Raw genomic sequence first — 27778 nt, 5'->3', positions numbered from 1 at the left:
TTTGACCAAGTTCTAGGTATATTCATGCAGATTGATTACTTAAATAAAGATGTTTATTCACAATTAAGTCAGGGACATGGAGTAAGAATGTTGCACTCATTTTGGAATAAGGCAAACATAGTAATAATAAATATCATGGATTAGTCATTGATAAATGAATGGAGCAACCACAACAATGACACCTGACAAATCTATGCAGCAAAAGAACATTTGAAGTCAAAGATAGTAGCTCCAAGGTAGAATTGAAGAGGAAGAGTTTGGAAGTGGAAAAAAAAGAATTGAGGGAAAAAAATTACTTACTGATTTAAGGTTTATAAGAAACTGAACACTTACTCTATATGGATTACAACAGTAGTAAAAATAATCCTTCTTGAGAAATACTAAGAAAATGAATATTCTGTTCATTGAAAAGATAAACACACCTACACACATGCACACACTTATTAAGAAGAAATAATAGGGAAAATAAAAGCTATTAGCTAAGATATTCCACTAGGAGTACTAGAAAAATTAAGGAGAAAAGAGTTGGTGATGGGTCGTATTTGAGAAGCTAAGTGTAAGACAAGAAGAGTGTTCTCCCAGAACAACTAACTTAGGAAAATATGTGGAATGTGAAACATGGCATCTGTAAGCAGTTTTTGGAAAGATTATTCTAAGCCAACTGTTGGATAAAAGTGAATGTAGGCAGGAAACCTGGTATCTGTCTAGGCATATTTACCAGTGGCTTTCCAATAGGTGGTTTGATCCTCAACTTCTAGTAGAAGATTTAACATAGTTTTTTTTTTTTTCTTTTTGGGTCACACCTGGCGATGCACAAGGGTTACTCCTGGCTCATGAACTCAGGAATTACTCCTGGTGGTGCTCAGGGGCCTATATGGAATTGAACCCAGGTCGGCCATTTGCAAGGCAAACGCCCTGTCTGCTGTGCTATTGCTCCAGCCCTGATTTCACATAGTCTTTGGAAGTGTCATATGAAGAACTTTTCCTTTGGGAATATATTTAGGAAAGAGTTTTTTTTCCAGTAAGAATTACTCTTATAAGAACTTAATAATGATAAAGAAAAGTTCTATCTATCTTAGTTAATTATATCCTTATGGAAACTTCTTCTGGCTAAGACATAATAGTAAAATCATGTCATGTTCTGCATATATTTCACAAGGATTGCCACCACTGAGGTAGGCCTTGATGAATTAAATTCATGGGATTTTTTTGTAAGTAAGTTTACCAGGAAAAGATATGATGCAAAGCAGTTATATAAATAACATAAAATTAATAATATTCAATAGAATTGTATAAGGAAGCATAATATAACTCGTTTACCAATGCAAACATTAAGTCTGAAGAAAATGTTTATATCATTTTAAATGCAATTTATAATTAGTACCTATTTATTAGTTCTGATATGCTAATATCACTATACTAATATAGATGTCTTAGCTGGTTTATGAAAGCATGGACATTTATGTCTTGAAAATAACAGATAAGAAAATAAATATTAACAGAAAGTAGAATATAATTTAACCTCCAATCCACGTATATTAATAATTTTACAAGTAACTAGGGACATAAAAATTGTATGCCTTCCCCATCAGAATACTTGATACTTCTGTTCCATTTTCTGTTATTTTTCCATATGCTACTAAGCAATGAAGATAGAAAATTTTAACCTTGGAAAAGGGTACTCATAATTACTCACATATATGTACTTTAATATATACTTTTACAAGGTAGACAAAATTATTCATAAGGGAGCAACAATCCATTTCCTGATGGGCGTAAAAAGTATTCTTAGTTATAATCCAGGGGTAGACATAATAGATACATAGCATCCCTGAAGCAGCAAATTCTTATGGGCAGAGCAAGTAGAAACAAAGACATCTGCAATAGATTCTAGGGAGCTAATGTTTAAAAAATGGTTGAGAAACACTGCCTTAAAGAATGCTAAAAAGAGTGCAGAGTATATTCATTTCTTTTTGTGTCTGCTGTCAAAATTTGATTAATCATATTTAATTTTATAGTGCATGAGTGAGGAATAGCAATTATCTTCATAGCGAGTTAAAATATGATAAAGAGTAAAATACATTTAGAATTAGGATTTTTAGTCTCTTTAGTAGCTGCTTCTTGTGATATGTATATTGCAAGCAAATAATACAGGATATATTCAACAAAATTGGCTAAAAGTTTCTGCTTTGGCCATCATTAAAGGTTGAATGAGCATAAACCAAATGAAGACCTGGTACAGATAGGAAATAGCTCAGGAAAAGAGAAAATCAGTGAAAGAATAACTTTCAAATGGGAACAAAATGAATTTCATCTCAGAAAAGGGTTCATTTTTCTCTGCAACTGAAAGACGATCAGGGTGGTGCCGTATTAACTTGCAAGGAGAGGCTAATGCTAGATCTTAGTTTCAGACAATAGATTACTGTTAATATTCTAACAGTGTTAGATTACTTCACAATCTAACACTGAATCAGGCATGGGAAGCAACTTCAATTCACAGAGAGGGAGATGAGTCCAGAAAGGTAGAGGAAAATTGTTTACTACTTCTAGCCTGTGGGGTGGAGCCCCGGAATATATTAGCCAGACATTGTCTAATATAGCCTGTATTATATGCTTGCAGTATACATATCACAAGAAGCAGCTACTAAAGCGGCTAAACATTCCTAAGAATGCTTCCTTTTTAGCAGATCCGACTTTGCAGGGGAAGGGGGAAACTCCAAACAATAATAGTGAGTTTTTTGTTGAAATATTGAATGCAATCAAAGTAAAGAGAAAGTAAAGTGAAATTTATCAGCTACACAGGCAGGTTCAGGGGCTAGGTGGGTGAGAGGGAAGAGGTATACTGTGATTTTTGGTGGTGGAATATGTGCACTGGTGAAGGGATGGGTGTTTGAGCATTGTATAACTGAGACTTAAGCCTGAAAGCTTTGTAACTTTCCACATGATGATACAATAAAATTTTTTTTTTTAAAAAATGGGGGCTGGAGCGATAGCACAGCAGGTAGGGTTGTTGTCTTGCATGCAGCTGACCCGGGTTCGATTCCTCCGCCCCTCTTGAAGAGCCTGGCAAGCTACAAAGAGTATCTTGCCTGCATGGCTGAGCCTGGCAAGCTATCTATGGCATTTCAATATGCCAAAAACAGTAACAAGTCTCACAATGGAGGTGTTAGTGATGCCTGCTTGAGCAAATTGATGACAGTGACAGTGACATCATCTTCTATAGAGAAATTGAGTGAATCTGCCAGATGCAGGTTACTTAGGACTAATCTGCATATGATTTTAGTTTATCTACTATGTAAATAATAATATATGATCTATAATATAGAATTAATATATTAAAATAAATTTTAGTTTAATAATAACATCTAAAATACATCTCATCTTTGTTAACCAGGCCACTTAATGTAACTTGGTGGTACAATTGCTTCATCTCATGACTTAGCTAGTCTGATATTTCAAGAAACTCCAGAAGAAAAAAATATTTTAAGGGTGATGCAGATGACAGTAATACATGATACAATTTTTCCATGCTCTTCCATACTACAATTGGTTTGTTATTATGTCCTCCCTGAATAAGTTGAAAGAATAACATCTTGAAAGCCAAATCTCAAAATCCCAAACTCATCCTACAGATACACTTATATGGAGTAGAAATTTTTCATTTTCCAATTGACTTCCTAAGAAACACGCATTACTTCCTCTTTTTCCGACATCTATCCCATTTGACAAAGCATTTGTGCCACAGTCCAAAGTCCATGTCAGTCTGACTCATTTGAGCCCATCTGAAGAGTATATAGTTGACAGATTTTTTTGATAGGATGCCAGTTCCATCACAGCAAAATATATCTATATGTCTGTATATGTGTGTGTGTCATCTAGCTGCTCTAGAGAACTTTAACTTATTCATCTGACAGAGATGAAATAACAAGGAGGAAGAGTCATTTGCAATTTAAATTGATTGCCAAGTACTTAACATTAATTGACATGCTAAATCCATGACTAAGTAACAAATTATGACTAGTGCCAATCATCTGTGAGAATACAATTCCCTATCTTGCTGCCCATTTTATCTTCAGAGGTTGAAATGACATTTTAAGTATTTTTTTAGAAAAATGAAATTCCCTTAGCAAAATATGCATCATGATAAATACCTTGAAGATGAACACCTTCCTACGAATGCTTTGTGTGTATCAGCTCATTTCTATGTCATGTTAGGTGGCCAACAAAAGTGTTCACCTGATTTGGTACCTGTGTTTTATACAATTTCTTTCTCTATAGAATAGCCATCTCACTTTACAAATGAGCTGTGCAAAAGACCAAGAAAAAGAGTTAAATCGTTATATACTGTTCTGACATTAGATTTACCTCTAGAATCCTCAATTATTTTTTCTTGAACCAAATACTTCAAATGCCTAAGCAATTTATAGTAAGGTTTTCAATTCACTTAGGTTTATATGAAAAGCACAGCCTAAGAGCTATTTCAAGGGGTAAGATGTTTGACTTGAACAAAATATGATGAAATAAACAAAATAAGATGGAACAAAATAAAAAGAATCTCTAAAAGATACATATTTAGCTAATGTTGCAGAAGCATTCACCTACAGGTGCCCTCTCTTCTACAGTGTTCTTTCTGTTGTTCTTTGCATATTTTTCTTTGGCATCTCCCTTTGCTCTGTTCCCCCATTCCTGTCACCACAGAAATTGTGTTCATTGTGATAATGTTTATAAGAAATTTTACCTGTGTTAAGAGGTTTGGCAGTGTCTTTAGATACCTTGATTATAAAAGTGGTTTGTGGAGAATTACCTCATGCAGAGATTTATTCATATTTCTTATGGGGTCGCTAGGATATGTAACCTTCATGAGTACCTATCTTTGTGAAAGCTTTCCCATCAATATACACTGTTTTTGATTTATGCTTATTGTAAATGATAGTTCAGAACATATTCCTACTGCCAGTCATTGGTTACTCATGCTTGAAATTAAAAATCTTTCAGACTGATGCCATCACTGTATTTGGTTAGGGTTTACTTATTGCTCAAAGCAAGAGAAATAAGACAGTGAATATAAGTTAACGGATAAAATCTTAATGCAGAATGCTTTTCAGGCTATATTTAAGTGGAAATGAAAAAGAATCAATCTAATCATATGCTACATTAATATAATTGAATTGAAAAATATGTATTATACGGGAATTGTTATGAAATATTGTGATGACACTTATAAAAAAGGACTGCACCTTTGTGAGAATATAATTTGCTGGAAACATATAATGATTCAAAGTCTTATTTTGGGAACAGCTTACAAAGGGTCAGAAAATATGCACCTTCTTTTAAATTACACAAATTCTTTTCACATTTTCATGAGTGATATATTACTATAAAATCACTTAATCCCTGAAATAATGACATCATAAAATTTTATTTTTAAGTTATTTGTACAAACACTATATCATAGGCACCTAAGTTCTGACCACAGAGAACTCTCTGAGTGTAATTTTACCAGTCTGTATTAATCTGTTTCTATTAATGCAACTTACAAAGATGCTTTTTGAGGAAAGATTATAAAATTACACAGGAAGACGTGAATAAAAAGAAGTAAGTTATCTTAGGCACCTTTAGTCAATATTAATTTGACTTTGTGAGTGTTTAGTAAATCACTTATATTTTGTAGTCTAGTATCAATTTTCAGGGATGAATTAAAAATACATCACATAACAAACCCATAGAAATAACAGTGGAGCAACCTATATGAAGGACACAATAGCAATACTCTCTTTATTTTTTTGCTTTCTGGGTCACACCTAGCAATGCACAGGGGTCACTCCTGGCTCATGCACTCAGGAATCACCCCTGGCTGTGCTCAGGGGACCATATGGGATGCTGGGATTTGAACTCAGGTTGGCCGCATGCAAGGCAAACGCCCTACCCGCTGTACTATCACTCAAGCCCCAGCAATACTCTCTTTTAAGAAAATATGTTCATCATTAGCAGAATACATATAAGTAAATTTATATAAATAAATATACATAAAGAAATAGATACATTCATAATATTTAAAATTTATATTAAAAATGTAATTATGTATGTATGTGTGTATATATATGTGTGTATATATATATACATGTGCATGTTTATAAACTAATTTGTGTTAAGAATTACCCTGTTTCCACGAGGATTGCTCCATAGCTGGAAGCCTGCTTCATGAGCGGAGGGGAGAGGGCAGATAGAATAGAGAAGGGATCACTAAGAAAATGATGGCTGGAGGAATCAGTCGGGATGGGAGATGTGTGCTGACAGTAGATAACGGACAAACATGATGACCTCTCAGTGTCTGTGTTGCAAGTCATAATGCCCAAAAGTGGAGAGAGAGTATGGGGAATATTGTCTGCCATGGAGGCAGGGGGAGGGTGAGCAAGGGGTGTATACTGGGGATATTGGTGGTAGGGAATGTGCTCTGGTGGAGGGATGGGTATTTGATCATTGTGTGATTGTAATCCAAACATGAAAGCTTGGAACTATTTCATGGTGATTCAATACAATTAAAAAAAAAGAGAACTACCCTGTTAGTTGCTAATAGATGAAGTTATTAGAGGGGGTTTCTGCTCCATGGAACCCAGAGTAAAATTTAAAAATAAATGTTTATTAAATGTAACAAACTATTGAGAAAAGGATTAAAATTTTTAAATAGATTGCATAGACTAATAGAATGTCAATGGTGCCAATTTGGTAAGTTATTGCAATGTATTAATATTATCCTAATTTCCAAATAAAGAAAATAATAAAATTTTAGCTTTGTCATTATAGTGTGGGAATGAATTGTCTAAGTAAGCCATTGAGTTATTTGTCATGAAGAAATCCAAAATTGAATATAAAAATTTAAGTTTATTTGTGAGTTTTACAAATTACAAATAATATACATAATGATGATTATTAAAGGTTGGGAAGAGAAGTTCTGAAAGAATAAAGTATTGAATGTCTCATGTAATAGATTTTATAGAAAGAAAAATGAAAAAATGAAACAAATAGTATTGTTTTCAAAAATTCATATATCATAAAAATTTACAGAGGGTCCCCCAAGGAAATTCATGTATAAGATCACTGAAAAAGAGAAACTGACACCAAAATTACCGAAAAGAATTTGAAACTTATAGAGAGATGAAAATTCCTGAAGAACAATTTTTTCAAAATGTATAGAATAGAAAAACCAAGTTACTTTATATCTTCTCTATGAATGAAATCTATCATTTAAGAGCATTACACAGCTAAAATACATGACCTAGATGGCATTTCTTGTGAATTTTACTCAATATGTATTGAAGAAATAATACATTTTGTAAAATGATTTTAGAGAGTAGAAGAACAAACATCTTCCTGATATTTTATAGCTAATGTAATGGTGATATTCTACGGTTTTCACACTGTATGAAAATAAAATTGTACATTAATATCCAAAATGAATAAAACAATGAAAATCTTAAATTAAATATTATAAAATTAAATCCAGCACTGAGTATTCCCAAGACCACTATTTACTTGGGAGACCCCCAAACAGACAGAAATTAAGAATTTAAAAAATAAACAGGACAAAACCAAATTCAAAATCTCAGTTGAAAAAAATGCAGTCTAAGTAAACTTCCTTCACCTAATAAGGAGCATTTAGAAAAAACCTACAATTCATGCTTAGTGGTAAAATATTGCTGGCTTGCTACTAATACCAGATCAAAACCAAAGGGGGCCTTTTTCCACCTATTTTACTAAACACTACACAAGAATCATAAACCAATGCACTGAGGCAAGAAGGATAAGGGTAGAGCAAATTAGAAGGGGTAAGAGAGAGTTAAAGCAGAAGACTGGGAAGGAAGATTTAGAGCTCTTTAAAACTTTGCAACAACTATTCATAGGAAATGTGGCAAGCTCCAAGTCATCAAGCTCTTAAGCTGTATGCAGATATGGAAATATGGAGAAGATGATTTCATTGTAGAGACAACTGACATCACCTTAACCGTGCGTTTAACATTATCAATGACAGATCACTGTTGAGGCAAATCACAGGTATCCACTGTAGAGATCCTCCACATAATGGAATGAGGAAGGCACGAACTTTGAGGCCAACCTTTCTATCTCTCTTTATTTGGGTCTAGACATACGAGAAACATGCACTAAGGACAATCTATTAAGTATCTGAGCAGTTCTTAAGAGTTATGGCCATCAAAACCAAGGCAACTAAACATAAAGTAATATACTGGCAATCATAGTAATATATGATTAAAGAAACTTTGCTAGTTCATATGGGGAACAGTCTATAATGCCTCGAGGCTGCAACCTTTCTGTACATCTAAAACAAATATAGAAAAGAGAATTAAAAAATTAAAAATAGGGCCGGAGCGATAGCACAGCGGGTAGGGCGTTTGCCTTGCACGCGGCCGACCCGGGTTCGATCCCCGGCATCCCATATGGTCTCCCAAGCACCGCCAGGAGTAATTCCTGAGTGCAAAGCCAGGAGTAACCCCTGAGCATCGCTGGGTGTGACCCAAAAAAGCAAAAAAAAAAAAAAATTAAAAATAGTACAGCGGATGAGGTGCTTGCCTTGCAAGTGGTAAACCTGGATTCAAACTCCTGCATCCCTTATGGTCCCCTGAGCACCACCAGGAGTGACTCATGAGCGCTAAGTCAAGAGCAAGCCCTGGTCACCACTGCATGTGACTCCCAAACAAAAACAAACAACAGAAACCAATAATAACAATCTTGATTTCCTTTTGTGACCACACAATTAAAACATAAGATGGGGCCCCAGTGATAGAAAAGAGGGAAGGGCATTTGTCTTGCAAGTGCTGACCCGGGTTTGGTCCTTGCCATCCCATTTGGTCCCCTGAGCACCACCAGGAGGAATTGCTGATGCACCCCTGAGCATCGCTGGATGTGCCCACTCCCCCCATAAATAAAGTAAGATAACTATGCCTCTGTTACCAAATTCAAGCTGCCAAGTGAGAAGGACAATTACTTAACTGACAGTTTGGGAGAAAACATTTCCCTCTAACCCCCCAGGGTCTTTATGTACAGGTAGTAATCAAATTAATATCAGACAGGTTAGCAAAAAAAATGAAAACAAATTTCATTTTATAATTAAAAGAAAATCTGGGTAGATAGTACAGGGCTAAAATGTACTATCATGCATTATACACAGCTGATTCTATGCCAATCCCCAGCAAAACATGGTTCCTGAGGACCTCTGGGTGCACTGCAAGGCCCAACATAGTACATGTTTGGACCCTTGCATTGAACCCTTTGCCTATTGGCTGAGGATCACCAGAAGATTCTGGGTCTCCTGAGAACTGCTTTAATGGGCATTCCTGAGCACTACCCCCACCCCCAAAGCAACCTGGAATGATATTATGGCTTATGAACATACATAAGAAAGGAAATACACAAGAAGAGGAAAACTATGTTAAAATTAACATGATTTTCAAAATATGGCTAAAATACAGCCATGCTAGTAAGATTTTCTCCTGAGAGAAATAATTGGATGCGATGGACTTAATGCTGTATTCTAAAACAGAGACTCATAAGTTGCAAATTAGATAAGCAGAGGGACATTAATACATTTGGTCACAAAAACATTGAACAGAATTAAGATCCTTATCACGCAGGCATATCACCAGGAGGATTAGTTATCTTTATTTTAGGTATGAATTCTCAAATACTAATTTGTGATCATAAGTATTTAAAATTCTTTCAGTGTAAACACAGTTCCTTGGGTACATTAGGTTATTTGTACTGTGAATAAAATAATCATCTTAGTCAAGTACTAGAAAATATTTTATGTCTTAACAAATTATAAATAACCAATTCTAATTTTGCCTATTCCTATGTAGACAGGTACTATACTGCAATTACTATGATAATATTAAAACTTTTAAAAAATATTCAGTTTGATTACATGAATAGAGATAATGGCAAATAGGAGTTTAGCAAACTAAAAAAGATACCACTGTGGATATAGTTAATTTTATATGAATTGATTAATGCTCACTGATATTGCTTGTGACTTGAAAGAATAAAGTAACAAATACTATAAGATCATTTCAAAGAGAATGTATGATGATAAAATATGCAGTAGTGAAAAAAATGCCTGAGAAGTAAACAAAATTGAGTGGGATCATTGTGAGACTGTATAGCCAATATTCTGTAGGCTTATCTTGAATATGAAGTTTATCTTATAGTAATCTTATAATATGAAAGAATTTTTCCTTAATCTCTTAAATATAACCAGTGTAACTGGTATAGTAATCTTAAAAATTGTTATAGCCATTTAGTGGTAGATTCTATTTCATAAAAAATAAAAGACCTTTAGAAACTGATATTTTCAGATTTTTATGAGAAGAAAATCTAATTATGTTTTTCCTTTTCCCAGTCACTTTTTCACCCTCATGTAAAAAAGTAAAACAAAAAAATCCATATATTTTTGTTAAAAGTGTTTTGAGAATATTATCTGTGAAAGAGAAAATATAAACATTTTTCCTGTATTTCAGGATTGTACAATGCATAGTGTAACAAAATAAGAAGGTTGACAGCACTAGAAATAGTTTAGAAAGGCTGAGTTGAAAAAGTCACTAGAGATTCCCTCATCTTTAAATATGATTAATTTGGGGTAAATACAAATGTAAGCTTACAAATAATAAGTACCAGTTGTTCAACCAGAATAGAAAATTTGTCAAAGTCTGAAACAATAGGACATTAGGATCAGGACTATAGCAAAATCATATTGTGCTTATGCAAGAAAATTATATGTTTTGTCTTTATTTACAATAAGGCATATATACTCATTTTATCTTGCCTACTTAAGTCTATAATGTGTCCAAATATGTGAGTTCAGTTATTTCCCAGATGCTTTTATTGTAATTATATTATTTTGAATTTATATTGAACCATACCAAAAGCATTATGTGACTAAATGTTGTGCAAGAGCAGGAAACAGCATCTTTAAAAAAAGTGATTAAAGTCTATTGCTATTGAGCTAAATCCTATACACCTAAATAACCACTGGATCATTTGTATATTAGATTGTTTTACTTAGAAAATTCATGAAGCCATTTTGAAATATGTAACTATAATTCTCTATTTTCTCAGTCAGGGTTTTGGGAGCTAATACATATTTTTAAATATTTCAAACCCTGTTTCAATTGAAATCAACTCTGAACATTTTTGCAAACTATATATGCTAAAAGCAATTAAATACCACACATCCACCCTGCCCTACTCATTCCCAACTAAATATCCCAGGAGATTCACTCCAAGCAGCTAAAATGTAAGGAACTACTGGGACCCTGCAGCTGAAAGCTTGGGGTTGCCCTTAGGAGGAAGTGGGCTGAATACCTGCCCAGATGAGCCCCTGGCAGCCTCACGCACACCCAACCACTGCAGCCACGCCAAGGGCTCAACTCCACTGTTTCACGAATATTCTCTGCAGAGATGCCAATCTGCAAATAATTTCAGGTACCCAGTGTCCGAGTTGACAACTCTGATGGCTCTTTCTAGAATGGTGGTGGGCAGCATCCCCCCATCCTTGCAGACTTCTGAAAGCCATGCCCACCTCCCTGCAACCACCACCCTGTCCGCTCATTGGCCCAGACCACAGATCCTGAAATCTTTGGACCTCCTAAAGCAACATACAGCTAATAAAGTTTTAGACACGGACTTAAAAGCCCTGTGATCAAATATAACAATTCACATATGTTGATTTTTTAATATTTGCTGATTTTAGTATTACAGATTTGTTTTATGATCAACTAATTTTTAATGAAAATGCAATGAAATGTTTATTATTACATATATTAAATCATAAATGGTTATTCAATGGCTTTTAAGGGTTAAATTAAATAGCCATTTAATATTAAATTAAATAACTTCACATATAATTGATATTTAGTGTAAGAAAAATCTACAAAAACAATTATATTAGAATTAATAAAAAAAATTTAAAATAAAGTAAAAGAAATTGAGTGCAATTGTAATTCTAGGAATTAAAAACCATGGTGGGGGGGAGGTGGCTAGGAAGGTGAATTGGTGGTAAAGCACACGTCTTCTATGCAAGATGTTGAGTGTCCAATCCCAATACCAAAATTCCCACCCATCCAAAGAAAACAAAATCCATCACATGTCATTTCAATTCTAATATACCAGTTCAAATGAAACATTACTACCTACCATGATAACAGTTTAATTATATAATTAATTCTATTGTTTAAATTATACTCATATTGATTTTTTCTTTGGTTTACACAATATTAACTAAAAATGCCATTGGTGAAACATACCTATAAGTTATTCTCTCATCAAAGTTGTTACAAATAAAATAATACCTACCATGGTTGTCTCAGCGATGGAACCAAAGCTATTTATAAATATGTTGCATGTGACATTGACTGGAGGGCCTGAAAAAAAAGATAAAAATATAAGACTTATTTTGCTACTTAACTAAATTGTTCTGAAATGATTCAACATTTCTCATTATTAGTTGAAAAACATTTTCAGTGGCTTGAGATAGGGTTCAGCAGGTAATACACTTGCCTTGCATAGGGTTAACCTAAGTTAGATTCCGGGCTCACATACAGATCTGTATGCTCTACTAGGAGTAATTCCTGAGCACAGAGCCATAAGCAAGCCCTGAAAACAGTCAGGTGTGGGCCCCAAAGCACAAAATCCAATAAAAACGAGGTGTGATAAAATATTATTTTGGAAAGTGCACATATATACAGTTGCTTACAATCAAATCTGGAATAACAGAAGAATGTAAAATAATCTAGTTTGCAAATAACAAATTTATGGTCTCAAATAACAAAATTTTAGACACTAATGCTGGCTACTATATATTATCTTACTCCATTTTGGTTCCAGGTTCCTTTTTTTAATGTAGATCATTTCTGGTGACTTAATAAAGTTTCATTTAGTTAAGTCTAAGATATTAGCCCCTTGTTGGAATTTCTATTAGATTACACACTGGCCCTATGTATGAGTAGTACTTCTTTGCATATCACATACTTTTTTTGTTGAAAGTTCTACACTTTAGAGCTTGCAACCCTAAGAACCACAAATTTTACACTTTCAATGTTTTTCTATTTCTTGTCAAGTGATTTACCTGGACTTTATTATTTTTATTTATTTTCTGTTTATCAGAGGAGCTACACCTTAAGTTCTTGGGCCTTACTCCTGATTCTGTGCTTGGTGATCACTCCTGGGGGAACCGCTGAGGACCATATGTTATACCAGGGATTGAACTTGGTTTGACTGGGTGAAAGGTAAAAGCCTTACAGGCTGTTCAAAATGCTATGAAGGCATTTGAAATGTACTGCCTGCCTGAACAAGAAGAAGTGTTACAGATTCTTGACAATACGAATGTGGTGAGCCAGCAGGAAACGGAGGATAGATGATTAGATGATAGAAGTTTAGAGTCAGAGGAAGTTATTGTAATTATAGATAGATGATATACGAACTGTCCTTGACCAAGGACAGTTCAGTAAAAACAGATTCCAAAGTACACAATAGATGTACACAGTAGTACCAGAATGTTTTAAAAGCACTGCATTTTATAGCTTTAGTATTCTGTTCATATTAGATCGGGACATATACATCAGTCTTTCGACATTAAATATATATAAGTACACCAACTAATGTACTTGGTATATATAGTAGGTGTATATCTACATTCAAATATGCATATTCATATATTCATTTTATATGTATATTCAAGACTATGAGAGAATGAATGAGATGATTGTAAATCTTCAGTTGTCATTACAGAGAACACCTGTTTAGTAGTTCTTGGCCAATCTGCTAGTCCTTCATGCCAATGCAAAGCTGTTATATCCCTCTAACATGTTGCTATGTTTAGCGACAAGGCAAATAACGGCTATAGCATCCATATGGCAAATTGTGCTTTTAAGTGGTTCATTACATTAGCCATAGTTGTCATGATGAGCAAATGACAGTAGTTGCAGATGTTTTCAGCAACATGTTTTCTACTAAGTGTCCCTTAAAGAACTAGAACATGGCTCTTAAGTTCAGAAATGAATGTAGGCAAAAAAAGTGAAGTACAATGCAAAGTCTTGGAAAAATACTGCTGTTATTCTTATTAGGGAACACTAATTTACTAGGCAGATTGAGAGCAAACACATGAACAGAAAGTAGCCTAATGTTCTTAAAAATAACTCTATGAAAATTTAAAAGTAATGTTGTGTTGATTCTGCACATTAAAAAATATTCCCTCCTCAATACCAAGTAAAATGTGATTGGAGATCCTGCTCGGGGAGGGAGATGCATGCTGAAAGTAGACTAGAGACTGAACATGATGGCCACTCAATACCCCTACTGCAAACCACAACACCCAAAAGGAAAGAAAGAGAATAAATTGGAATGCCCTGCCACAGAGGCGGGGTGGGGTGGCTGGATGGGATGAGGGGGTTGGAGGGATACTGGGTTCATTGGTGGTGGAGAATGGACACTGGTGGAGGGATGGGCTCTCGAACATTGCATAAGGGAAAAACAAGCACGAAAAGGTGTGAATCTGTAACTGTATCCTCACTGTGACTCACTAAAAAAAAGGAAAAAAATTCCCTCCTCACTTTTACTTTGAATTTTTTTTTCAAAGTTTTAGGTGGGTATTTTTCAATTGAGATGAGACTTGTTCATAAGACATTTGCTTTGAGGATACTATTTCACACCTCTTCAAAATGTATGTTATTATACCGTGACTACTAACAAAGAACCAACATCTTCCTGTCAGCTAATTGGCTCAATCAACCTTTATGCTAAGTCAACCTTGATGCCCAATCAACCCTCACCCTCCTCCCAATTTCTAAGCTCAGTTTTTTATTCAGAATTCAAGGGTTTATTTTAATTTGACCTAGTTTCTTCCCTTGCTTCTTTATAGTCTACAGATGAATGAGATCATGTTGTATTTTCCCCCTTTGACTTTTTTTTTTGTTTAGCATGACACCTTCCATTTTTATTCTCAGTCTTACAAAAGGCGAGCTTTTATATTTTATCGTAGTTGAATGGTAGTCTGGACTGGAGTGATAGCACAGTGGGTAGAGCGTTTGCCTTGCATGCAGCCAACCCAGGTTCGATTCCTCCATCCCTCTCGGATATCCCAGCAAGCTTCTAAGAGTATCCCGCCTGCATGGCAGAGCCTGGCAAGCTACAGGTGGTATATTCGATATGCCAAAAACAGTAACAACAAGTCTCACAATGGAGACGTTACTGTTGCCCACTCAAGCAAATCGATGAATAACGGGATAACAGTGCTACAGTGTTACAGAATAGTAGTCTAATGTATATGGATAAAGACATCCCACACACACATACACACAAGATCTTTATTCACTGAGCTCAAACTCATTCATTCTTTAGTTCTGTTTTGTTTTCATATCTTGGCAACTCTAAAGAGCACTGCAATGGATATTGATGTATATAAACCTTTTTGGGTTAGTATTTTCATGTTCTTTTTTTTTCTTTTTTTTTGAGGGGGGTCACACCCTGCAATGCACAGGGGTCATTCCTGGCTCATGCACTCAGGAATTACTCCTGGCAGTGCTCAGGGGACCATATGGGATGCTGGGATTCGAACCCGGGTCGGCCGCATGCAAGGCAAACACCCTACCCACTGTGCTATCACTCCAGCCCCCAATGTTCTTTTGCTGTCCAGCTAGGAGTGAAATTGCTAGAGCATAAGGTCACTGACATCTCGTTGCTCATCTATTTTGTTCGAGCGGGCACCAGTAACGTCTCTCATTGTGAGACATTGTTACTGGTTTTTGGCATATCGAATACGCCACGGGTACCTTGTCAGGCTCTGCTGTGTGGGCTCACTACTCTTGGCAGCTTGCTGGGCTCTCAGAGGGGCAGAGGAATCGAACATGGGTTGGCCGAGTGAAAGGCGAACGCCCTACCGCTGTGTTATTGCTCTAGCCCCAGGACATAAGGTAGTTCAATTTTTTATTTTTTGAGAAATCTTCAGAGAAATAAACATAGAATATGATCGAAGGATTAAATCTTCAAAATATTATATCCATTTATTTAAGTTTTTAGATATTTTCTTACAATGTACATAAAATACATGTAGTCACAACTTTGAGTGAGATTAATTTGACCTCATAAAGAATATTTGATCTCTAAATTCAGATTTGAGTTCATTCATTCAATACGTTGAAAAAGATTTAAAACTATGGCATAAAAATATATACACTTTATTCCTTTTCTTTCTCTTGTCCTACCCTTTGCTTTCTAAAAATACAATTAGCCATCTCATCCAGAAAGGCAAAATTCACTTCCATGCTGGGGATAAAAGTGGGGGAATACCATGGAAAACGAGAGCCCACTAACATCTACGGAGCAGGACAGCAAAGTACAGGTAGGTGGCACTAGAGTAATTGAGGAACATGTTCTGAGAGTGGCTCAACCTGCCCCAAGTGTGTTTACAACAGACAAAGGTGAAGAGTGTCCTGGGGCAGGGTATTCAAATCTAAATGGGATCTTAGGGTATTTTTGTGACGAGGAAGGTGAGAAGCAGACAATATGAATGTGTATTGGTTATGGCATCTTATACTACTCATAAGAGCAATACAAAAGAGAATATGGGGGAGATTGTCTGCTGTGTAATCACAAAAAAAGATGGTGATCCTTTGGTGGCTGCTGCTGCTGCTGGACACCTGTGTGCATTCGGTGGCCCTGACCCATCTCCCCGCCTCCCCGCCTCCCTACCTCCCCAGGGCCCCCCAACAGAGACACAGAGAGACAAGGTGACAGGGAGGCTGGGGACCACAGTCAGATGGTGAAAATGGCCCATTTAATGCAGAGTTGCTAGCATACTTATAGAACATCTGAAGGGGGGTTGTGGTAGGGACCTGTGTGATTGGTCATTTATATAGACAAACATTTGGCAGAGGAAATTCTTTTGGGGAGATCAACTCAAGGAGACACACTGTTTCCCAGGGACAACTGCATTGCTTTTATGGTTCCCTCTAACTGTATAAGTTATCAATACTAGCAGTTTTTTGGATAAACAGTAAGAGACAAAGATTCCAACACTTAGTTCTCTGGGCTGAGAGCAAACAAGGCTTTAAACACTTGGTTGTCTGGGCTCTGAGTGCAAGCAAGGCTTTTACTGTAAATCCCAGACTAAGTCCTCAAGTCAGTTCAGCTAGTCCTTCCCCACGGGGGTCCTGTCTCTAAAGTTGTAACAGTTTGCATGAAAACCATGCATTTATGCTTTCTAAAATGTCCCATTTCGCTGCTGGGTAGTTTTGCCACTCGCTCCGGGTCCATCCCAGTCCCATGGTGGAACCTCCCCTTTGGGGTGTCAGGAACTACAGAAACTGAAGCCTGAGTCAAGTAGTTATGATCAAGTAATTATGCCCAGGATCAGATATATTTCAGAGTCAATCAACTCCCAAATATTAGGAACATAGCAGTAATGGTCTGTGTTTAACCAAAGAACAGTGCTCTATGGTAACATATAAAAAGGCTATAGGGGAAACAGAAAAGCAAGTACAAATATACAGCACTTCAAATACTTCAAATACAAGTTCAGAATTACCAGAAAGTTTTGTTTTACAAGCAATCGAGATTAACATGGGGGACTGTGACAATGAGAGGTAAAATACAATGGAAAGATTACAAATAGACTTTAACTAAGTTAGGGATGCTAGCAAGGGTAATATAAATTCCTCTAGGAAGAGGAAAGGAGACAATATACTGATTAAGCCTAAAGCACTTAGGGTTAATATCCAACACAAAGGGGAGGTTGAAGATAGACTTTGGCTAAATTAAGGATGTTAGCAAGGGCATGGTAAACTTCTCTGGGAGGAGGAAAGGGGCAATTCACTGATAAAGCCTAAAGCACTTAGGGTTGATATCCAACAGTCTGCCATAAAGGCAGGGAGAGGAGTGGGATGGGGGATACTGAGGTTCTTGGTGGTGGAAAATGTGCACTGGTGGAAGGTTGGGTGATCGATCATTGTATCACTGAAACTCAAACAGGAAAGCTTTGCAATTGTATCAGGTGATTTAAAAAGAATAATAATGGAATAAAATTAATATTCTGAATAAAAAAAGTAATGTGAAATCCATGCCCAATTCAATCAGCTAAATCGATGGCTGAGTAAAAAGCAGTACTCCTACATTTAAAAAAAAGAAGAAGAAAGGAAGTGAATTTTCTTGCTGTCAGATAAGGGAGTTAAACTACAGGAACTGGAAGAAACATAATGATATTCAAGACACCGGTTTGTAGTTATGCTTCTCTATAGATAGAGAAAGAAGAACGTGGAGGTGGAGGGGAGTTATGGAACAGTTGTCTCAGAAAGCAGTTTTCCACCCAGATTTGTGTGCCGCACGAGTGAGGTCTGAGAGTTAGCCCTGTGGAGTTATTAAAGGAATGGAAATGCCCTTTTTTGAAAACATTATTTTTTCAATTTGATTTACTTCTGTGATTGGAAGTAGTATGGTTTAATCAATTAATGCTGACTTTTTAACGCTCTTTTTCTCAGCTTTGTTGAGATATAACTGACATATAACCATGTGTAAGTTATCTGACATGCTGATATATTGGAATACGATTCTGACCAGACCATTAGCTAGCATCTCAATCCTATCACATAATTACTAATATTTTCAGTACGACAACAATTTAAGATTTACTTAGCAAATCTCACATACATAATATCATAATTTTTAACTAGATTAGTTATACAAAGATCCCAGAACATATTTATTTTATGAGTGTTGTGGTAAAAAAATGTGGAAAAAGAAGAAAGGAAGAAAGGAACAAAAGATCAGAACAATGGGAGAGAAGAAGGGAGGAAAGGAGGCAGAAAGAGGGGAGGGAGAGAGGAAGGAGGAAAGAGGAATGAGGAAGAGGGGAGAGAGAGATACATTTTTTTATGATTTGAAAACAAAGTTCCTAACAGCAGCTCCTGATTAAATATGTCAGTATTTTGCATCACAAAATTCCTAGCTGAAAGCCAAGGTTACATTCAACTCTCTCACCTAAAGCAATGTTCTTAGCAGGAGAATGCCATCTCTGTCAGTTTTTCCATGGAGAGAAAGATCAGAAAAACTCTTGCACATAGCAGACATAATCTGTCTGATGATGCAAACAAATCAACGGAATGTTTCCTGAGATTCAGAACCTTTCTATCACAGTTAGAAGATTTAACAGTATGAATAAAAATAATTGTTTCTTCAGAAAGTAAAGACAAATCATTGGACTGAAAAGATAAGAAACAATAGATGAAGTGGACTGCAGGATCAAAATTGATAAATTAGCTAAGTGCAAAGAAATCTTTTAAGGTTGCTTTGAAAAAGGCCCAGAAAGCAGTTGAACGGAATAAACTCACAGAAATGAACGATTTTATTTTTAAAGTATCTTCCTTCAAGAAGTAGAACTGTGGGGGCAATGAAGTGCTCATTTTGATTTTAGACAAATTTTTGTCATGTTTCATACATGACTTCACAATTGCCCAAAATAAAGCAAATAATTAAATATACAAAAGCAATCATCTCTAGAATCTTGGTATATGTCTATAACTGTACTATGTTTTATTATATGTCTGGCTCCAGGCACATCTTTTGGACTCCATCGTTCTTGCTGCACTAACATGCACCTCAGACCCCTGGGCCCTATGAAAACAGGACAAGAACGCTATTCAGGTATTCCAAAGAGGAATCGAAAGAGCTATGCTTGGAGTATCACGTTTTACTCAAGTGAGAGAAGGAATCCTGATTTCTGACCTTGTCGACAATCAAGAATCAGGGACGCTCTCTCCTTTGCCAAGGTGTTGAAAATCAGATTAGAAAGTCAGATGGGCCAGACATGTAATGCGATTTAGAGATGACAGCTGGACTAGAGCTGTTACCGACTGGATTCCACGGGATGTCAAATGACTGCATGGCCGCCTACCTGCCTACCTATAAGAGGCTCAGACTTCTTTGTCAAGACCCTGAATGAATGGTTTGAGGCTCTTCGTGTTCCTGGAGTAAACAGACGCCATTGGGTTACACTAGACCGTGACAGGGAAGAATGGAAACATTACTGGTGCGTGCTCAAACAAATCAATGAACAACGGGATGATAAGTGATACAAGTGATATATATGTATATATATGTTTTGAAAATATATAATGTATTTGCATAAATACAGGCACTCTCAAACCAGAGAATGACATGGAAGAAATTTAAGCATATTGCTGAGTATAAGAAATCAACAAAAGAGAGAAGACATTAAAAAATATCCCATTCACAATAGTACCTCAGAAAATCAAGTACCTCAGAATCAGATTAACCAAAGAGCTTAAGAATCTATGCAAGGAAAATTACAAAACATTATTTCAAGAAATAAAAGAGGACACTAGGAAATGGATGATCTCTTGTTCATGGACAGGGACGATTAACATTATCAAGATAGTAATACTAACCAAACCACTAAACAAATTTAATATGGCCCCTATCGGGATACTCATGACAGTTTTAAAAAAAATAGACAAAATAATCCTGAAATTCATATGGAACAATAAACCCCCATGAATAGCTAAAGCAATCCTTGGGGAAAATAAGATGGGTGGCATCACCTTCCCCAACTTCAAACTGTACAACAAAGCAGCAGTAGTTAAAACAACATGTTATTGGGCTAGAAACAGACCTGCAGACCAATGGAACAAATTTGAATATTCTTTCACAGACTCCCAAATATATGACCACTTAATCTTTGACAAAGGAGCAAGAAATGTGAAGTGGAACAAGGAAAGCCTCTTCGACAAGTGGTGCTGGGAAAACTGATATAGCTACCTGAAAAAAAATGAACTCTGACCCCTGTCTAGTGTCAGCCACAAAAGTCAGATCAATGTGTATTAAAGACCTCAATATCAGACATGAATCAATAGGGTACATAGAGGAAAATGTAGGCAGAACCCTCCATGACATTGAAGCTAAAAGCATCTTTAAGGATGAAACAGCACTGAGTAAGCAAGTGGAAACAAACATAAACAAATGGGACTACATCAAACTAAGAAGCTTCTGCACTTTGAAAGAAAGTGACCAAAATGCAGAAAGAGTCCACAGATGGGAAAGAATATTTACCCAATACCCATCTGATAAGGGATTAATATCCAAGACATACAAGACACTAGCAGAATTATATAAGAAAAGAACCCCGAACTTCATCAAAAAATGGGGAGAAAAAATGAACAGAAGCTTCCTCAAAAAGGCAATACAAATGGCCAAAAGGCACATGAAAAAATGCTCCACAATGCTAGTCATCAGGGAGATGCAAATCAATACAACAATGAGATATCATCTCACACTACAGGGACTGGCACACGTTCAAAAGAACAAAAGTAACCAGTGCTTGCATGGATGTGGGGAAAAAGGGACGCTCTTTCACTGTTGGTGGGAATGCTGACTGGTCCAGACTTTTTGGAAAACAATATGGACAGTCAAAAACTAGACATTGAACTTCCATATGACCCTACAATACCACTTCTGGGAATATATCCCGAGGCTTCAAAAAAGCACAGTAGAAATGACATCTGTACTTATATGTTCATTGCAGCACTGTTCACAATAGCCTAAATCTGGAAACAACCCAAGTGCTCGAAAACAGACAACTGGTTAAAGAAACTTTGGTACATCTACAAAATGAATACTATGCAGCTGTTAGGAGAGATGAAGTCATGAAATTTGCTTATAAGTGGATAGACGTGAAGAGTATCATGCTATATGAAATGAGTCAGAAAGAGAGAGACAGATATAGAAGGACTGCACTCATTTGTGGAGTATAAAATAACATAACATGAGACCGACACCCAAGGACAGTAGATAGCAGGGTCAGGAAGATTGCTCCATAGTTGGAGGCCTGCCTCATGAGCGGGTGAGGAGAGAACAGCTGGAACGGAGAAGGTATCACTAAGAAAATGATGGTTGGAGGAATCAGTCGGGATGGGAGATGTGTGCCGAAAATAGATAAAAGACAAAACATGATAACCTCTCAGTATATGCATTGCAAACCATAATGCCCAAAGGTAGAGATAGAGAGAGTGGGGAATATTGTCTGCCATGGAGGCAGTGGGAGGGTTGGAAGAGTGGGGATATATTGGGGATATTGGTGCTGGGGGATGTGTACCGGTGGAGGATGGGTGTTTGATCATTATGTGATTGTAACTCAAACATGAAAGCTTTATCTATATCTCACAGCGAATCAATAAAATTTAAAAAATCTTAAAAAAGAAATCAATCAGTACATATCATATACTGTAGGATTTAACCTTCTATAAAATATAAACTTCTGTAAACTATAACGTGTCAATGTATACTTAACAATTGCAGCAAACACAATATAGTACTAATAAAAGTATTTCTGCATGTGAGTTTGTGTATGCATACACACAGAAAAAAGGAGAAAGAAACAAAACTTTTAAACTTTTCAAAAAAATAGCATCTAAAAAAGCATATAAGAATGTTTGTGATGCGTTCGCACGGCCGCTCTGCTGCTCTATGCCCAACATCCGGAGCCAGATGGATGACTTCTGAACCCAGTAAGTGCTCCCAATCATGTCCCCAGAACAGCAATGCACTGGGACTGTGAACTGGGCTATGCGATTTCTGGCAGAATTTTCCCTGGACTTTATACAGAAATCCAAAACCGCGCGGACTCGGCAGCATCCGAGTGACTTAACATTTATAATTGTCAGCAATGTGAAATGGTTCCTTCTGAACAGGTCTGACTGGGGGGGGGACTCTGAATAATAACAGTAAGTTTTTGTTGAAATATTGAAGGTTATTAATGTAGCAGCCACCTCTCTGGACTGTGAACTAAGCAAAAGCCCCACGCTGGCCAACACGGCGTGGCTTACACCATACTATGAGGCGCGGGAAGGGGGATGACGGAAAAAAAAAAGGAAAAAGGAAAAAAAAAAGAAGAAGAGTTGTGTACTTGTAGCAGTGGGGCTACATATTTCTTCATTTCCAGCAATGGAAAACTAATTATCAAATGCTTCCTTGGTAGTAGATCTGTCTCTCTTGGGTGGAAACTCCAACAACTATCGTGAGTTTTGTAGTGAAATATGGAATGTAATCAAGGTAAAGAGAAAATGAAGTGAAATTCATTAGTAATACAGTAGGGGGTAGGGGGTGGGGGCGGGGGGTATATTGGGGTTTTTGGTGGTGGAGTATGGGCACTGGTGAAGGGATGGGTGTTTGAATATTGTATAACTGAGACATAAATCTGAGAACTTTGTAACTTTCCACATGGTGATTTAATAAAAAGTTAAAAAAAAAGAATGTTTGTTATGCTGGTTGTAAGGATAATTGGGTTTTCCCTTAATTCAACTGAACTTCCATGTTGATATAATGATTGGCATATACTTGGTGGCATTTTCACTTGTGGTTTATTCCTGGCACTGCAATCCTTCCTTATACTGTTTTTCCTTGCACGGAAAGAATTCTAAAGAAAAAGAATTTCAGAATCTTGGATGGAAATAGGGCTGTCTACATGGTATTCTCTTCTTTCAGAACGGAATTCACAGTTTCTGTATACACTATTTCTCCAAAGACCATGATTTGTACAGAATTCTATTTTCTATGCAATATTCAGTTGTGGCATAAAGAAATCTTTTAAGCAGACTTTTTGTTGTTTCTAAATCCATTTATTATAGTAAATGGATTCAGTATAATAGTTCTATAAATAATTACTTTTAACAAGATATAGATAAACAGATATTCAAGTTATTTTGTATTTATTATTGTTGTTATTTTTATTTTTTGGTTCACACGCAATCGTGTTTAGGTCTTAATACTGGCTCTGTTCTCTAGAATGACTCATCATAGGTTTGGGAGACTATATTGGGTTTGGGGGATCTATCTCAGGTCAGCTACCTGCAAAGCAAGTGTTTTTATCTACTGTACTATCTTACTGGCACTATCAAAAGTCCATTTCATAGTAAGTTCAAATTGTCAACGATATTTTAAATGTTGATCATTTGAAATGTAAAAGTGTTACACTATTACTAAAATGTGAAGTCATAGATTGATAACAAAGTAAACATTCTTATATATTGTTGTAAAATCTGATAATATTGTTACTAAGACTTCAGTTTGTCTGTTATAAAATTTGCAACTTCTGGATAGTTCAAGTATGCAGGATTTCAAATACTTTTCTGTTTGAGAACACTTTTATACTTTCTGATTAGTATTCCAAACTAAGTTCTTTTCTTGGTTTATTCATTTTTATTTAACACTTTATCCCACATGGAAGTAAAGATTAAATCATTGAAGTTAATGCAATACTTTTTCAAGTCTTTTGGCAAGTTCCTATATTTTTTCTTTTAAAACCTGAGTTGTTTTTCTAATTTATTTTTCAGAAAATATATAGAGAGCAATGGGGGATGTTGGGCATTTTGGCGGTGATGAACTGAGTTCACTGTGTATACCAAAATGATAAATATCAAAAAAATTGTAAACAAATTAATTTAAATATAATTAACATTAAAAATTAGTCTTGTATAGTACCAACCTATGTCCCTAGTGTTTCATTGTATTGATATCATGTTTTGATAAGTGTAAAGGAATGAATATATAATGTATATAATGATCCATGAGCACTGATAGGTGTGGCCTAACCCATATCTCTCCCCAAAATATCAATGAGGGAATGAAATGATACTGACCCAATATGGAAGGAGTTTATGACAATTTTGGTCTTGTCAACTGATCCACTGTAAAACTGAGTTGAATCTTATAAAAACAAGCTTTTTTCCGACTATATAGTATGAGTGTCTTTCCTAAAGAGTTGGAGGACGAAGAGATCGCTCAAAAGATTGAGTGTATGCTTTACATTGTGAAGACCCAAGTTCAAAAACCAGTATCACAAGATGCTCCCCACGTGCTACTAGGAGCAACCTCTGAGCACAGAGCTGGGAGTAAACCTGAGCACTACCAAGAGTTGTGCAAAAACAAAACAAGTCAAAAGTGTTCAGAGAAAACCTAGTACCTGACTATGTTAGCAAGGTATATGTCTCTATTTATCATACTGAAGAAATACTGAGTTTTTAGTTTCTCTTAAAACAGGCAATAACACAATGGTCACTAACTATAATGTTATTTTATTAATAAAATAAGGTCATGACATTGATGAATTACTGAACTTAGAGAATTTATGTGAGCGGTAATTAGAAAATATGTATGACTTGTTCAAAACTGAAAATTCAATAGTGCTTAACCAAAATGAATTGATCAATTGGCTATTTTTAAACATGGTTACTTTATTTATATATATTTTTATAGTCAAATAAAACAGGCATTCTTTTCCTAATTATCAGAGCATTCATTGTCTTGAAAAGACATAAAACAGAAAATTCTCTTTTGGTGCCTTTCTGACCACTGGGGCTAAAATTGATTTTTTCCTACTTTAGGAAATTTCACTTTTGGGGCCAGGGAGATAGATCAAAGAGAGGGAGTGAATGCTTTGCAAGTTAGAGCCTCAGGTTTGATCCTTGGTACTGCATAGTTCCCTGAGCATCTTACTAGGAGCATTGCTAGAATAGCTTCTTATCCAGTTCTGAATTTCTGAACTTACTTCCAAGATCCAGAGACTATAAAGTGAAGCTCCTGGAAGCGCGCAGCCATGTGACCTCTTATAGTCTAGTTCTCCTCTCAGAGATAACCTAGCAAGGTATTGAGAGCACCCTGCCCACACGGCAGAGCCTGGCAAGCTCTCCATGGCACATTCTATATACCAAATACAGTAATAATAATGGGTCTCATTCCTTTGCCCTGAAAGAGCCTCCAATCAGCACCACTGGGAAGAACGAGTAAAGAGAGGATGCTAAAATCTCAGGGCGAGGACGAATGGAGATATTACTGGTGCCCACTCGAGCAAATCAATGATCAATGAAGTGACAGTGATATAGTGATACTTCTGAACTGAATTAGTTATTAGCTACATTGCAGAAGTTTTGTTTTAAAAGGGAATCAATACTGATATTGAATAAGACTAAATCCTGGAGTCCTTTCCTTTCCTAGACTCTTGGCAATAATTAATCACATTCAAGATGATTTACAGCTTCCTTTGCCATTAAATTATTTCTATAATAAAATCAGAAATTTCTGGGGCTGGAGCAATAGCACAGCGGGTAGGGCGTTTGCCTTGCATGCGGCCGACCTGGGTTCGATTCCCAGCATCCCATATGGTCCCCTGAGCACTGTCAGGGGTGATTCCTGAGTGCAGAGCCAGGAGTAACCCCTGTGCATCGCCAGGTGAGACCCCCCCAAAAAAGCAAAAAAATAAAATAAAATAAAATCAGAAATTTCAAAAGGACAGCAAAATTTCTGGGATGGCTATTTTGTCACATATCTGTATTCTTATTATCTTTACGGCTAAAACTGTTTACATATTTTTAACATTCACAGACACTAAAAAATAGAACGCATTTTCCACTTGAATGTTTCACAAAGGAAATATTCTGAATCATTAAATTTAAAATCACATTAATGAATCCAATATCTGTTTTACCTTAAGTAATATCTACTTACTTTTCAAGGTCAATTCACAATTAGTTCTCAGTATGAAGTCGTAAGTTCTGCTTTCTCTCAGTCTGTGAAAGAGCTTCGTGTATCTGGCCTTTCTTATTGTCCCTTGTAGATGATAACTCCTAACTGCATTTCTGTACAGTCTACACATATTGTTTAGTTCTGAAAATAATGGAGTGGGGGTGTTGGGTTGCCGGAGTCAAAGTTCTCAGAGATGGTACAGAGATGGTATAGAGGAGTGGTAAAGCAATCTCTCTAAACTGTCGGATCAACTGCACTGAAGCAGGAGTTACAAAGCACAGCAACCAAGCTTAAAAATGTGCCTTTTGGCTGGGGTTTGGGGGTGAGGGTGATAGAGAATAGGGTTTGGGGTCAATGGTGGAAAGAAATTGATTGGTGGTAGGAGGACCAGTGCTGGAACATAGTATACCTAAAATGAAACAATGAATAACTTTGCAAATAGTGGTGTCTTAATACAGAATTTAAAAAGGATTAATAAAAAATTGCTGATATGGGGCTGAAAGACAGTATAGTGGGTAAGGTGCTTGTCTTGCATGCCTTTGACCCATTTCCATCCTGGGCATTCTATATGGTCCCGGAGAATCAACAGAAGTAATTCCTAACTTGCAGAGCCAGGAGTAAGCCCTGAACACACAGGGTTGGCCCCAAACAAACCAGAAAATTGGCTTATGATCAAGATTACTGTTCTTTAAGGGTAGAAACTTGCAATCCACAGCAAATAAGCAATGTTCATTTAAAACACTCTATGATGAATGCAGAACAATATTGTACTAGAGTTAAAAGTAAATGGGTGTTAAATAGCATGTGGTAATCACAAAATATATTATATGCTACATGTTACATACAAAGTGATGCAGCAAATTACATACAAAAATACAAATAGAAGTTTAGACATTTTAAACACCTAGTATCAAATTTATACAAATCTAGGACACATATACTCAGTTTTTAAAAAAAACATGTCCTCAAAGTTGGAAAACAAATCAAGAATAAAATATAAAATTGAAATGTTAACATCAGTTAAAATTAAAAAAATGATTTCAACTCATAAATTATCAGAAAATCTTATTCCCATTTTTGTTATCTATTACTTTTGTCTACTAATTCTTACAACTCTGCTAGGCAATTCTTTTTTTGTTCCATCAAGTAAACTTCAGGGAAAGTTGTTATAGATTACATGTTTGCA

The 27778-nt window shown here is 36.1% G+C and overlaps 1 protein-coding gene across 2 annotated transcripts in view; it reads right to left on the bottom strand.

Annotated features, from left to right (window-relative positions):
• The window catches only part of GLRA3 (glycine receptor alpha 3), a 185273-nt gene that overhangs the window by 117596 nt on the left and 39899 nt on the right, over positions 1-27778 (bottom strand). For both annotated transcript variants that reach the window (XM_004610392.3, XM_012933167.2), the window contains exon 3: positions 12364-12431. In XM_004610392.3, the coding sequence (XP_004610449.3) occupies positions 12364-12431 (68 nt within the window). The remainder of the gene's footprint in view (positions 1-12363; positions 12432-27778) is intronic.

This window comes from Sorex araneus, chromosome 1, assembly GCF_027595985.1.
Source record: "Sorex araneus isolate mSorAra2 chromosome 1, mSorAra2.pri, whole genome shotgun sequence".
In the NCBI taxonomy this organism is placed as follows: domain Eukaryota; kingdom Metazoa; phylum Chordata; class Mammalia; order Eulipotyphla; family Soricidae; genus Sorex; species Sorex araneus.
The sequence above is the reverse complement of the archived record's forward strand: the minus strand, read 5'-3'. Positions and strand labels throughout refer to the sequence as shown.